We start from the raw sequence: 14,323 nt of genomic DNA, 5'->3' as shown, positions 1-14,323 counted from the left end.
AGCATGTCACCTTCTGCCGCCTACTGCGAATCCCTCTGAACCCTCCCGTGGCCTATGGGGTTGTGGGCAAACTCCTCAGCTTGACATTTGAGGCCTTTGGTGATCTGGCCAAGTCCACCTTTCCAGTCTTGTCTCGCCTCTCATCCCTCCCCTCGCCCCCCCAGGCTGGACTCCTGTCTGGCTACTTACGGTGCCCTTGGCATTCCCCCTCCACGTTCCAGCTGCTTCTACTATAATGTACCCCTGGCCAGCCTGAAAGCAGGCATCTCCCTCCATTTTTCAAGGTTTATCTCAAGTGACCCCTCCTCTATGACTGTTACTTTTGTGACTTTCCTTCCCTCCTCTACCCCATCCTAGATTGGCCATTTGTTCCTTTGTGGCCCCCCCATATCCATCTCAGACTCAGAAACCCTTGGAAAATTTTATTGCCCTTGTTATTTACAGGTCTTTCTCTCAACGAGGCCACAAATGAATTATTCATTTAGCATAAGTACTGTGTTTCATTTGTCTTGGTGCCTCAGGTATGTAGCCAAGAGCCTGGCCTCTACTGGATACTATAAAACTTCCTGAAATTCCAAGAGCCGGGCAAGATGCCTTGTATCCACCATAGGAATTCAATGAATGCCTATTAGAAGAATGAATCCTAAATTCCAAGTGTTCACACAAAACTGTTCCCAAAGTGCCTTAAATACTGAAAAGCAGGCTCTACAAGTTATTTCTGTGAAGGGGAAGTGCAGAAATAAGACAATTGATGCAACTGCTATGGAAAACAGTATGGCAGTTCCTTACCATATGATCCCGCAAATTCTGCTTAGGGGTATAGACCCCAGAGAAGTGAAAACAGACTTGGTATTTACACACCCATGTTTATAGCAGCAGGACTCACAGTAGCGCACATGTAGAAGCAACCCAAGTGTCCGCCGACAGACGATTGCATAAACAGAATGTGGTCTGTCCATACGCTGGAAGTAATATTCAGCTTTAAAAAGGAAAGAATTTCTGACACTTTCTACAGATCAGATGAACTTTGAGGACCTTTTGCTGAGTGAAAAAAGCCAGTCACAAAAAGACATCTGTTTGACTCTACTCCTAAGAGGTCACTAAGTTTCATTCATAGGGACAGAAAGTAGAGTGGTGGGGGCTGGCAAGGAGGAGTTAGTGTTAATGGGGAAGAGTTTCAGATTGGGAAGATGGATGAGTTCTGGAGATTGGTGGTGGGGATGGTTGCAGGGCAGTACGAATGTCCTTAATACAACAGTGAGTTGTATGCTACACAGGGTTGAGATGGCCAATTGAAAAACAATAGAAAAGGAAGACCATATGCTGTGCCTGCGAGGCATGGATTTCCTTGTTTTTATGTCTTTCCTGCTGGCAGACCCACTGTTTCTTGTGCTTTCTCTATGCTGGTTGCACTGTGTCTTCATGAAGGGGTTTGGTTTTTTTTCCCTTTCTTATCCTTTTGCTTAGTTATCAGATTGAGTGTCCTCTTAAAAGGCTCACTCTGGAGCTGGTTTTTAACCTTGCATTTTCAGTATTTTTGTCCTGCTTATGTTTGAAATTCTTTTACCTTTTACTATGAATCTATTAATATGTTCAAAAATACCAAAAGGTGTGAAATATAACATTGGATGTCAAGTATATCTCAGAGCTGCAAACAGAATACAATACTGGACTTCCTTGAGCAAGGACTCCCCACCACCATTTTAAGTGTGAGATTTGGGGGTTCTCTAAGTCGTGTAGAATTGGTTAAAGCTTGTAGATTATTATTTTGATTCTCACACTTCCTGACATTTCTGAAAAATGGGAAAACCTGCTTTTACGCTTGTGGAGAAAATGGCAGTCATAATGTGCTTCATGAGCTGCTAATTGGTGGTCCTACAGTGACACTGTGTCCTTACGGTGGTGGCTGGGCGTGACCCCGTCATTTGGACTAAAAACTTTACTGGCCATTTGTTTATAACTTCTTGATCTCAACTATAGTAAAGTGAAATTATAAAACCATCAACATGGAAAATACTGTACAGTGAAATTTTGTTTCCTAAGAGTAATGGAAGTCAGTTCAATTCAGTGAACATTGTTGAGTGCTTATTATGTGCCAACAATTCTGTTCAGCCTTGGGACATACAAATGAGACCTGATACTTGCAACTAGGTAATTTTAAGTGACTTTATGGAGTATTGTGGCATACGTTAACATGCTTAACTTCTTATTTCTTTTCAGAGAGTGGGCCATGGCAATGACAACCATGCGGATGCTGACCGGTCCCCTATATTTCTTCAGTTTATTGATTGTGTTTGGCAAATGACAAGACAGGTAAGTGATTTCAAGTGTATTTCTGACCTTAAAGTTGAAGATTATATAAAACTTGATGTTCATTCAAAATGAAGACATGCGTATGTATGTAAAAACAGGACCCCTCGCACTATTGAACTCAGTTTGATTCTAATTCACTTAGAAGTAGAAGCAGAACATTAGAAATGATCAGCTTCACACCAAAAGTTCCTTTTCTTGTGCAGATGGATTTTGTGGGTCATCGTGTGCACGTGTGCCCGGTCCTCCTGCTGCTCTTGCTCCCTGTCAGCCAGCGTGAGAGGTCCCCCCTACCAGCGGGGGAGGAGGATGCAGCCAGGTGTTAGAAACGGGCATGTGACTGAACTGCCCTCATGGGAGGGGGCGGTGTTAGACCTGGAACCCAGAAATCTCCACACCTTCCCCAGGCCACAGCATCCCCAGTGCATGGTCAGTGAGGGAAAGGGGTATCCAGGAGGCGGTGACAGATAGGGACTTGGTGGTGCTTAGTTACTGGGTGCCTAGTTTCCCTGGTAAGCGAGCTGGCTGCACAGGGGTCCTCCTCCCCTGAGCTGAGTGGGGCCCGATGGCTTCGGCTCAAAGCAGGAACTGCCGTGAGGCATGTGCTCTTTATTCCCTAGTCTCCAACATCTGAGTCCAAGTTTGGGGTCTTCCCCTCATGATAGAAGATCAAGCCAGAGAGAGGAACTGAGAGAGAGTGACATACAGAGAGGAGTGAGGAGAGAGCAAGACAGAGAGATACATGCAGAGACAAATGCAGGCACAAAAAGACACACAGAGCAAGAGACCAAGAGACACAGACACAAAGAGAGGGACACGGAGAGAATAGGAGATCAGGAGATCCCCCCCCCCCGCCCCCGCCATGACTGTGTGGGGAAAGAGTCCGAGGGTAGAGACCCATGGCTTGGGTGCTCTCCTCTCCTTCCTGTCAGCCCAGAGGTCTGGCCTTAGCTGCTTTATTCACATGAAGTGGACCAGCCAGAAAGACTGCTGGCGAAATCCCTCACCATGAGCCTCTGTACCAATTTAGTGTGTGGGGGGGGTGTTGGGGGGCAGGAGAGAGCTTGAGAGCCACCATGCTGCTGATGCTGCCCCACTCCATCTCAGCCTGGACCCCTTGCGGCAGCGATTCCTCAAGGGCCATCTGGGGGACCCTAACCTCACTCTCCACCTGAGTGCATACTGTCAGCACCTGGAAACTCGTTAAGATGCAGGTGCTTCAGCCCCTCCCCTGCAGACCCTCCTGTGGGCCTAGGGAGAAGCCCTGGTGTGTGTGGTCCTGGAAAGTTCCCCAAGGAGGTTCTGTGGTGCCACTGAGGTAGAAAAGAGCTGCATCCTAGTGCGGTCCTGCGGTAGCCTCAGCTTACCCTGGGGACTTAGAGATGAAAACCCTGAGGCCCACCCCAGGCCTGTTGGCACTGTAGGGAGGGGGGCACTGGATATGGGGGTTTTCTTAAAAGCCAAATTCTGATTTGTCAGTCTGGGCCCCAAAGTCTGCATTTCCCATGGATCTTCCTCAGTAGCAAGGATCTACAGAGAATAGAGGTACTTTCAAAAACCAGAAAAAGAGGGGTGCTTGGGTGGCTCAATCGCTTAAGTGTCTGACTTCAGCTCAGGTCATGATCTTGTGGTTCGTGAGTTCAGACCCCCCATCAGTCAGTGCAGAGCCTGCTTGGGATTCTCTCTTTCCCTGTCTCTCTCTGCCCCTTCCCCCATTTGCATATGTGTGCATGTGTGCGCTTGTTCTCTCTCAAAAAAAAAAAACAACTTAAATAAGAAAAAAGGAAGGGGATGGGCAGGTTCTGATCAGCCCAAGGAGACCTCACAGAGTCCTCGGGCCCACACTTAGAGCTTCCTCTTATTTTTAGGCCCTGCTTCCCCGAGCTGACGGTGGTCTGGCATTAGCTGAGTGCCAGGTCACAGCTGATTCAGAGCAGCCAGTCAGAGGGAAGGCATGGGGCTGGTGGGGGGGTGTCTCAGTGAGAGATAGGCACTGATGGGATGACTAACAGGTGACAGTGAACACATACTCAGGAAGCCCGGAGACTGGCCAGAGGTCTTACTGTAATGTAGCACCATGAACTTCTTGCTGTTTGTATTAATTGAGCTAGTAACAAAATTAAATGATGGTTACATTCAGGTTAAAACAAAAAAGTATAAAATGCATTTTAGAAAAATTGCATTAAAAGGCTGAACACAAAAATAATTCTGATGGTTCTGAGGGGATAAGCACCATTTGTGTGTGCTTTGTGTGTGTGTGTGAGAGAGAGAGAGAGAGATAGAGAGAGACATCGTCAAACTGACTTCCATTCTTCATACTGCTTACTGCCTATTTTCATGTCCAATTTATATAATTTTTGTGCTGTTTATTGGATTTTAAGAAAGAAAAAAAGGGGTGTAGATTAGATTTCAGATGCCTTTCAGTTCTAATATTCTGTCCATGAAATATGTAAAATTAATGTCTCTTAAAACAACGCTGTTAATGCAACAGAAGAAGAAATATCACTGCTCAGTCTATCAGTTAAGTCACAAGTGGATGAGACATGTAGCTTGTTACAAAATATGCATTAATATAATAAGATTAATTGATTTGGAGGTTGCCTACTGCTAAATCAAGTAAGCTAAATCCTCATGAAATTATTAGAAATCTTAGGATAAAATGAACTAGCCTGTGTGCACAAATTGATAGAGAAGGATCTAAGAGAAAAGTAATTGAGGGAACTCTTCAGAAAAGAGTCTCAAACCTTCTACACTAGCCATAATTTAATGGACTCTCTACCCTTTTGAATAGGTTTAATAGTGGTCCATGTTTTTGTTTCTCAAGAGGTGTAGAATTTCATTATGGATTTCTATGGAGTTTTTGAGACCATACTTTTTAGGTATATGATATAGTTTCCACAAGAACAGACCAAAACAAAATCTGAGTCATGACATTTAATCTTTTATTTTTATTACTCTAGCTATTGGTACTTCTTCTAAAATAAATATTTTTGGAGCTGAGCGTAAGGCCACAACGTCATTTGAAGGTGAATAGCAGTCCGGATGGAACATGAGGAGAGCTCTTGTGTTCTGATTTTTTGGGGGCTGACAGGCGTAGGCCGAGTTCCACCCACCCTGACCTCCCATAGCTGGTACCCACTTGGCCAGAATAAGGCTTGTTTGTAGTGAGTGGTACTAGAATACATGCAACCAAGCTCCCAGATTCAGAATGAGTGCTCAGGGTTAGGAATAAAGACTCATTTGACTTAAAAAAAAAATGTGTCCATAAAAGCTTTGATGTCCTGTTAATAAACATATAATTTAAATGTTTGAAAATCTACATGTTCCATTTCTATCCTTGATTTAATAAAGCTCCAGTGTACATAAATGTTAGATATTTGCTTAAAATTAATAAATTTTATGCCAATAATTTATGAATAGAGCATAACTAGACTGCATAGAAAAATGCTGGGAAAAGTGGATAGGATGTACTTGGCCTTTTAAAAGATAGCCATTTACGGGGTGCCAGGGTGGCTTGGTTGAGCGTCCAACTTCGGCTCAGGTCATGATCTTCTGGTTCATGAGTTTGAGCCTCACATCAGACTTGTTGCTGTCAGCCAACCAGAGCCTGGTTTGTATCCTCTGTCGCCCTCTCTCTCTTCCCCTCTCCCACACATACTTTCTGTCTCTCAACAATAACTAAAGCATTTAAAAATTTTTTTTTAAAGATAGCCATTTAAAATGTGGGGCCATTGTTGGAGCCGAGCTGCAAGTTAAAGGCTCAGAGGTTAATCAGTCAGTAACTTCCTTCAGCATTTTGGCCAGATTTAGTTCATCTAAGAACAAGAGTGCTGGTAAGAACCGGCACCACAGCTAGTTTCCAGAAGTTTCTGAAGAAGCAGTATTCTGATGGAGCTCCTCAGAAGACAGTTCTATGTTTCTATGGGAACAATCCTTAGGATGGAGAGAGAGGCATGTCTGAATCCAAGATATAGCTGAGGAGAATTCCGCAAGTTGGCTAATGTAATAAATAGCCTGGTGAGGAAAAGAACAATTTCAGGCAGAGTCTGGACAGTCTTGGATTGACCATTATTTCTAATTGGGAAGCTTCTCCCTATCCTAGTAAAGTAATAAGGCTATCGGTGACCCTGGTTGTCTCTCTAGAGATGACAGGATTAGTCATGATTCTGTGCAAATGTCACTCTGATTGGGGAATAGTTAAATATTGCAAACTGACTTAAATAAAAACATGCTGGGAAGTTCTGTTTGGCTTTGTTCTAATTGGCTCTGCCTCATTCAGTATATAACGAATATTTCACTGTGTTTACTGGCACATGGGAGGCACCCAGTACTTGCCTGCTGCTAGAATCATCATTATTATTATTAACCATTATTGTCATTTCCAGACCGTCTCCTCATGGCTACTAAATGCCAGCTACTGACTAGAAGTTCCCAGCAATGGTAAAGTCTTTGTTGGAATTTGGCAAAAAGCCATTAAGAATGACCTAAAATGATAATTGAGATGATTATGAGATTTTCTTATTCTGTTAATATGGTGAATTACAGTAATTACTGTTTTGAACCTTGATCTTCAAATGTTATGCCAGCCTTGCATTCCTGAGACAAACCCCACAAGGTGATGTTGTGTTACCCTTTGTAGATGTTGCCGGGGTCGGTTTGTTTATACATTAGGAAGGATTTGAGGGTGTATGTTCCTGGAGTTGTTTTTGTGGGAAAGTTATTAATGATGAGTAGTTTTTTTCACTAGAGAATAGATTTTGTTTCTTCATGAATCACTTTTGGTATGTGCTGTGCCCGGGAACCTGTCTCCCTTCTCTGTGACTACAAGGGTTCCCCTGGTAGAAAGCTGGGACCTGAGTTGGACTTGCTTCATTCACCTTCAGTGCTGGGGGTGAGGTCACGGCCTTCTGCTGCCTGTTGCCAGTGTGCAAAAACAGCCATTTCGTGTATTTTGTCCAGCTCTCTAGTGCTTTCTGGCAGAAGGGCGCCTGTGGGCTGTGTTCTGCCAGTATGACAAGAAGTAGAAGCTGCGTTGAAAAGTACAAGTTTCATTACTTCGAGTTTTTTCTCAGCCAGATCTGTAAGCTTGGACTTGAAACTATAGGAAGTTAAATTCCACATGGGCTCAGTCTTCCTTTTAATGTTTGGCTGTATTCAGAGTTGTACTTTAGTGGTCTTTTACAGAAAACTAGTACCGCTCTGTTTTAGAAATTGAACTTTAAACCTTCTTTCTCCACTTAAGTTTCCTTCAGCATTCGAGTTCAATGAACTGTTCTTGATCACGATTTTGGATCACCTCTACAGCTGTCTCTTTGGGACCTTTTTGTGCAACTGTGAACAGCAGCGACTCAAAGAGGTAAGTGTCTGTTGCTTTCCCAATTACTCAGGCGCCTTTCCCACGAGGTGCCACTGTAGAAGGGGACTGGGTGGAGAGGGGACTTGGGTGTAGCTGTGCTGCCATGTGTAAATGGAGGGATTGCACCAGATGCCCTCCAGGCCTCAGCAGCCCTAGCACACGCGTCTAATCTTGCAGGTGGCCTGACACGCACCCCTTACTGTGTGGGGGCTGGGGCCTAGAAAGCCCACAGCTCTCTGATGTATCTGAGTTCTTGTAGGTTCAGCTCTAAACCCTGGAGCCCCTAAACCCCAAGCTCATGTACTTTCTACTGCACCGACTCCAAAATGATGTGATTCTGCCCTTCGTTGTCCATGCCGTTGGGCAGAAAGGTCCTTGGAGGCCTAGGAAGGTGACGTCTGTAGATGAGCCCAGAACTTCCCTCGAGGTAGCAAGCCAGACACTCTTTCCTGTCAGGCTCACAGTGAAGCAGCTGCCGAGTTCCTCACAGTTCTAGTTCTCCTCTTTCCTCTTTGGGATAAAATGTGAGGGAGCTGTGGGGAAAGGCAGCTTAGAGGGTCCTCTGGTTAATAGAAAAGGGCCACTGCCCGCAGGCTAAGCACATTACGACATTGTCGAATGTCAGGGAAAATAGCGGGTCACCAGCACGCACCTCCATCTGCAGCCTCCCCACAGCTGTCCCCCCTCATTCTGTGCCCACACCCCACTCAGTCTCCACCCTTTAGCCCCTCTCTCAGCTGGGAGGCTGCCTGGGCCCAGTCACCGGTCCTCTTCCCCAAACTCTGTTCTCTCTCTAGGATGTCTCCTCTCAGGATCTAAATGCTCCTCCCTCATCTTCTGCCCTTCTGCCTCTCCCCAAAGGGCACCCCTGCCCCTTGAGATGCTAAGGCCCAATGCACAGGAGCCACCTTTGCCTCCTCCCTCACCACGCCCCCAGCTGCCTCAGCTGGTCCCCAGAAGAGATTCTTTGTTAACGTGGCCACTTCTCACTGCTCCACAGCCTAGTTCAAGCCCCCATGGTCTCGCGGCTGGACTAAGGCAGCTACTTGGAAATGCGCTTCGCTCATTTCTGACCTCCAGCAACCAGGGCAGTGTTACCCAACTCCAGTCCCATCCGGCTCCTCTCCCCTGCTTGAAACCTTGCTGTGGTTCCGTCATGATTGCGATTAAGATCCATATTCCTGTTTTGACAAAATAGCCTCTTTAAAAACTCAGCTTTCTTGAGATAGAATTTACATACTACACATTTCACCCTTTTACAGTGTATAGATTAGTGGTCTTTAGTATATTCAGAGCGTGAGTCATCCCCACCAACTAATTTCCTAAACTGCACAAACTTTTCATCACCCCAAAAAGCAACCCCCTACCCATTAGCAGTCACTGCCCATTCCTCCCTCCCCCAGCCCCTGGCAGCCACTGGTCTGCTTTCAATCTGTACGGATTCACCTGTTCTGGACATTCCGTATGAATGGAACCAAACAGCCTTTCTCCTCCTGTGACTGGCTTCTTTCACTAAGCATCATGTCATCAAGGCTCATCCGTGTCTTAGCAGCTGTCGGCACTTTGTTCCTTTCTTACGGCTGAATAACCTCCATGGTGTGGAGAGACCACACTTCTTAATCTAGTCATTGGCTTCTGGGTTGTTTCCACTTTGGGCTCTTACGAATAATGCTGCTGGGAACATTCAGATGTGCAAGGTTTCGTGTGGACCTGTGCTTTCATTTCTCTGGTACATACCTAGGAATAAAATCGCCAAGTCCTATAGCAAGCATATGTTTAACCTTTTGGGGAACCACAGACTGTTCTCCAAAGTGGCTGCAGTGTTCTACATTCTCCCCAACAATGTCTGAGGGACCCAGTTTCCTTACATCCTTGTAGATGCTTGTTATTGTGTGTCTTTTTTATTCTAGTCATCCCAGCAGGTGGGTTTCAATCGACATTTCCTGATTAACTAATGATATTGTGAGCACATTTTCATATGCTCACTGGCCATCTGTTTATTTTCTGTGAACAAATGTTTATTTAGCTCCTTTGCCCAGTTTGAGTTGGGTTGTCTTTATTAGGGAATTGTAAGAGTTCCTGATGAATTCTTGATATATACAAGTGCCTTATTAGATACATGATTCACAAAGATTGTCTCCCATTCTGTGCATTTTCTTTTCACCTTTTTGATGGTCTCCTTTGAAATACAGGTCTTTACTTTTCATGAGGTCCACTTTATTTTCTTTTGTTGCTTGTGCTTTTGGGGTCACGTGCAAAAGCCATTGCCTAAACCAAGGTTGTGAAGATTTAAGCCTGTGTTTTCTTCTAAGATTTTTATAGTTTTAGCTCTTACATGTAGGTCTATGATCCATTTTGGATCCTATGAGTTCCTTTTTCTATACAATGTATGGTAAGGGTCCAGCTTCATTCTTTTGCATGTGGCTAACCAGTCATCCCCGCACTGTTTGTTGAGAAGATTCTCTTTCCCCCATTGAATGGTTTCAGTGCCCTTGTCAGAAGTCAGTTGGCTGTATATGTGAGGCTTTGTTTCTGTACTCTGTTCTCTTCCATAGATTGACTCATCTATCCATCCTAGGCCAGCACCACCAAATGGGTTACTGTGGCTTTGTAGTAACTTTTGAAATTGGGAAGTGTGAGACCTCTACATTCCTTTTTTCAAGAATGTTTTGGCCATTAGGGGTCCCTTGAATTACTGCTGTTGTTTCTCTTATAAATACAGAATATAAAATAAGAAAAGGTCCTGACTGAATTTTCTGTGTCTTAGAGAGCCTGCAAGGAAGTCAGCTGGCTTTACGGTTTTCTGATTTTGACTTTGTCACTGTGTTCAATCCATGTTTCATGTTTATCTGCCTTGCTGTGCCTGAAGTTTTCCGTGTTTTTATTCACATGAGCAATGCAAATAGCTCCAGCATTTCTGAACAGTGTATTTGAAGGTCGGGAAGCGGGGAGATCGAATTTAATGATATATTTCTTCTCTTTGTAAGGCTTCCTCAGGCTGCCACCCTGACAGGTTTTTCCCCAGATGTCCAGCCGCAGTTTTCCTGTGAATTCTATCCCAGCCCTCAATATTAAGACTCACAAAAGCAAACTCCAAACTGGAAATCAAAAAATGTATTTGTTATCGATGGGCCCCATCATCGATAGAAAGTTCTATTAAGTTCTAGAAAGTTGTTGTTGCTAGAAAGTTCTCATCATCCTATGGTTGCTAGAAAGTTCTTGTTTTGCCTTCCACACACACACAGTCCCCAGATGTCCCCCAACTCAGCAATATGTTTTTCCAGGACAGTAACCAGTGTGCGTTTTTATGCCCTCCCCTGCATGAGGTGACACCAGAGCACTAAGGATGGGGGTGGGGCTTAGTAAATGATCTGCACTTTCTCAGCGTCTGAACTCCTTTTATTCAGGTCTTTTTCTCTGTAATACAAATTCTCGAGAATCTGAAAAAAAATGTATTTATTTCAATGTATTCCTTTTTTGTTTTTCAGGATGTGTATACGAAGACTATATCCTTATGGTCATATGTCAATAGCCAGCTTGAAGAATTTTCTAATCCTTTCTTTGTGAATTATGAAAACCATGTCTTATATCCCGTTGCTAGTCTGAGTCATCTGGAACTATGGGTAAACTATTATGTGCGATGGAACCCACGAATGAGACCTCAGGTATCTTTTTGTTCTTCATAAAAGAGTGTAACTTTCTAAGCAAAGATGGTGGTGTGGAAATGAGTTCATGCTAGGAATTGACATGCTCTACTTTTGCCCTCTCTCCGCAGGGTTCAGTCCTCTGCATTCATGTTCTAGCAGCTTTTTTTTCTTCTTTTTTATAAAGTAATTTTTTGAAGTTTATTTATTTTAGAGAGCAAGCAGGAGAAGGGCAGAGAGAGAGAGAGGGAGGGAGGATCCCTAGCAGGCTTGGCACTGTAAGCACAGAGCCCAGTGTGGGTCTCGGACTCACGAACTGTGAGACCATGACCTGAGCTGAGGTGGACGCTTAACTGACTGAGCCACCGAGGCATCCCTAGCAGTTTCTTTTCATACACCAACCCAGGTGCTGTTTGCTGGGTTAGCGCAAAACATCTGAGCACGTCTATCTTTGCTCAAGGTATATGGATGAAAGAGTACTGGTTACTGCGTATGACTTTTAGTCTTTCCAGTGACTTAGTGAGTCTGTAGACTTTGGTAGCACAGAAGAAAGAGGCCATGTGCTGAGTCCCAGACAGGCCACCCTTGAAGAAGGGGTATTCTCCCCTCCCTGCCACATTCTCATTATAACATTTCCTGAGACTGAGACAAATAGCAGAACGATGCACAGCAGGACCAGGCAGCCGAGCTGTTTGCCCTTGGCTTCCAGTGGCTGAGCCTGGGCTGTGGTTGAGGCACCACCAGTTAGGGTTCCCAAGGTGCTCCCCCAAGCCTGTGCTCTGCTGATCCTGCACTGCCCCCTCTCGTCCACGTGGGTGGCACGTGGGGGGGCCACAGTCCATGGGTGGCCGGGTGCAGTCAGTGGTAGGTTGGGGGGGTAGAGCAACGGAGGCAGCCCACCCCTGCGGGGACAGAGGACTTTCTACTGAGGTTCTTTGTAGGTGGAGTATTCTTTAGGTTTCCTGGCCGCCTGCCAGGAGCAGGTTTCTGGGGCCTGGTTTAACAGCATCGCTTCTGTCAGGCACAGGTGTGCACACCTGTCCTCCGGGCTCTCCTCCTCAGTGCTTCTTCTCGCTCAGTGCCTTCATCAGCTTCCTGGGTGTGTTCCGGCTCTCGGTTCGCTGGGCCTGCCGTTACCATGTACCACACATGGGGCACGTAGGCAGTGGAGACATCGTCGTCTTCCAGTCCTGGAGATCAGGGTGTTGACTAGATTGGTTGCTTCTGAGAGCCGTGAGGGAAGAGTCTGTTCCTGGCTTCACTTCTTGGCTCACGGCTGGCTGGCTTCTCCCTGTCTTCACATCGTCTTCCTCGCATGTGTGCGTCTGTGTCCACATTTCCCTTTGTAAGGACACCGGTTGTACTGGAGTAGGCCCTGCTCTGATGACCGCGTTATAACCTGATTACCTGTGTAAAGCCCTGTCTCCAAATACGGCCACGTTCTGTGGTACTGGGGGTACGACATTAACATAGGAATTTGGGGCAGTCAACCCGTAGCAATCCCTGAGCCCCTCCAACTGTGGAGACCTAATTCTGTTTCACTTTTCAGTCACCTGGAGTTTGAACCTCGGAGGGACCATCACTTCACAAAAACTCCCACTGTAGATTTAGCTCCAGCACGTGGTTGCGTGTGCACGCCACTGGTCCTCTCCTGACCTGTTCCGCTCCCAACGGCACTGTTCCGGCTGCTTCTCACTTCCCTCTCTCTCTGTTTCTGGCGCTTTCTGGTCCACAGAACTTCAGCTACAGAAGACCTTTTCTCCTCTAGACCCTCTGAGTTGGCGCCGGACCATTTTCCAGAACACCGTGGTCAGGGCCTGCCCAGCCCAGTGCTTGTCTTTCTCTCGGAGCAGGCCCTGCACCTAGGCATCATGCCCCCCTCTTCCTCCTCGTCTGACGGACTCCACGTCCCCAGGGGTGGCCTGTTAACCCCTCGACTCTGGCTTTGTCTGCTTCAACCTCTCACCATGCCAATAGCTGGGCCTCTGAGAACCTTCTTTAGGAAACCTTCCCCAACCTGAAACTTCCCTCTGTTTACTGTGTGAGGGCCTACCTGCCGTCCTTGCGTACTAGGCGTAAGGGGCCATTAGCTGCTCCCTGTGTATGGCACTAAGTGCTTTGCCACTGGTACAAGTACATCAACGTGAGGGGGCCGCGTTGCCAAAACGGCCAGAGCACATTTCTAACCACCAGATAGATTCTTGGTTTACTGCTAACTTTTAAGTTACAGATTTTCTTTACTGAAGAACATCTGAAGTGGGGGAGACCTGGTCTCTGTTCTTCTCTCCATAAAAACAAACATTATACATAGAGTCAAGTTCTTTGCTCAGTGGTTAATGTTTTAAATACAGGTTTTCAATGTTATTTGTGGCCGGTGAGCCATCAGTAACTCATTTCAGATGTTGTGTGCTTCTGCCTGTGTCGGTAGCATGCATCCTGTTAGCTCTGTGGCGTCTACACCGAGTGCCATGGAGTTAGCTGACCGTTGCCTGTGGCTCCAGAGAGCCTCCTCACAAGCATGGTCCCCGAACCCTTTTCTCTTCTGAGTGACCCATACCTCAGGCAACTCCCCATTACCTAGTCACGTGGCTGAAGTTGGCCTTATGATGGCCCTGGGCCCAGGGCTGGCTTCCCATAGCCACCCAGTGGCTCCAGCTCCCCATGCCTTCCATATCCCTGGCCCCCACTGTCCCATCATCTAAGCTCCGGGTTACGCCTGTCAGGCTGCAGTGACCAGCTTATTTCTATTTGTGTCTCAGACTTTGTATTCTGTGAGCGTAGGCCTCTGCCGTAACATTCGCTTGGTATCAGATTGAATCCTCCCCCAAATGAGCACCACACGTGAGAGAGAACGGCCTCTGAAAATGGGTGCGGGCCCAGAAGCATCGGGAGCCAGAGGTGGCCAGCCCCGTCAGTGGCTTCTGCGGGGGCTCACAGCTGAGGCAGTCTGAGTGCGGGTGCACTGCCCTTCTTTCACAGGGGCCGGCTTCCAGAACCACACTCCTTTCCAACC

General features: G+C 46.2%; 1 protein-coding gene across 5 annotated transcripts in view; it reads left to right on the top strand.

Moving 5' to 3' along the window:
* Positions 1-14,323, top strand: part of MTMR1 (myotubularin related protein 1) — a 63,944-nt gene that overhangs the window by 46,410 nt on the left and 3,211 nt on the right. For all 5 annotated transcript variants that reach the window (XM_039249876.1, XM_039249875.1, XM_039249879.1 and 2 more), the window contains 3 exons: positions 2,221-2,313; positions 7,553-7,666; positions 11,155-11,331. In XM_039249876.1, the coding sequence (XP_039105807.1) occupies positions 2,221-2,313; positions 7,553-7,666; positions 11,155-11,331 (384 nt within the window). The remainder of the gene's footprint in view (positions 1-2,220; positions 2,314-7,552; positions 7,667-11,154; positions 11,332-14,323) is intronic.

This window comes from Hyaena hyaena, unplaced genomic scaffold, assembly GCF_003009895.1.
Source record: "Hyaena hyaena isolate Hyena2069 unplaced genomic scaffold, ASM300989v1 scaffold_348, whole genome shotgun sequence".
Lineage (NCBI taxonomy): Eukaryota > Metazoa > Chordata > Mammalia > Carnivora > Hyaenidae > Hyaena > Hyaena hyaena.
The sequence above is the reverse complement of the archived record's forward strand: the minus strand, read 5'-3'. Positions and strand labels throughout refer to the sequence as shown.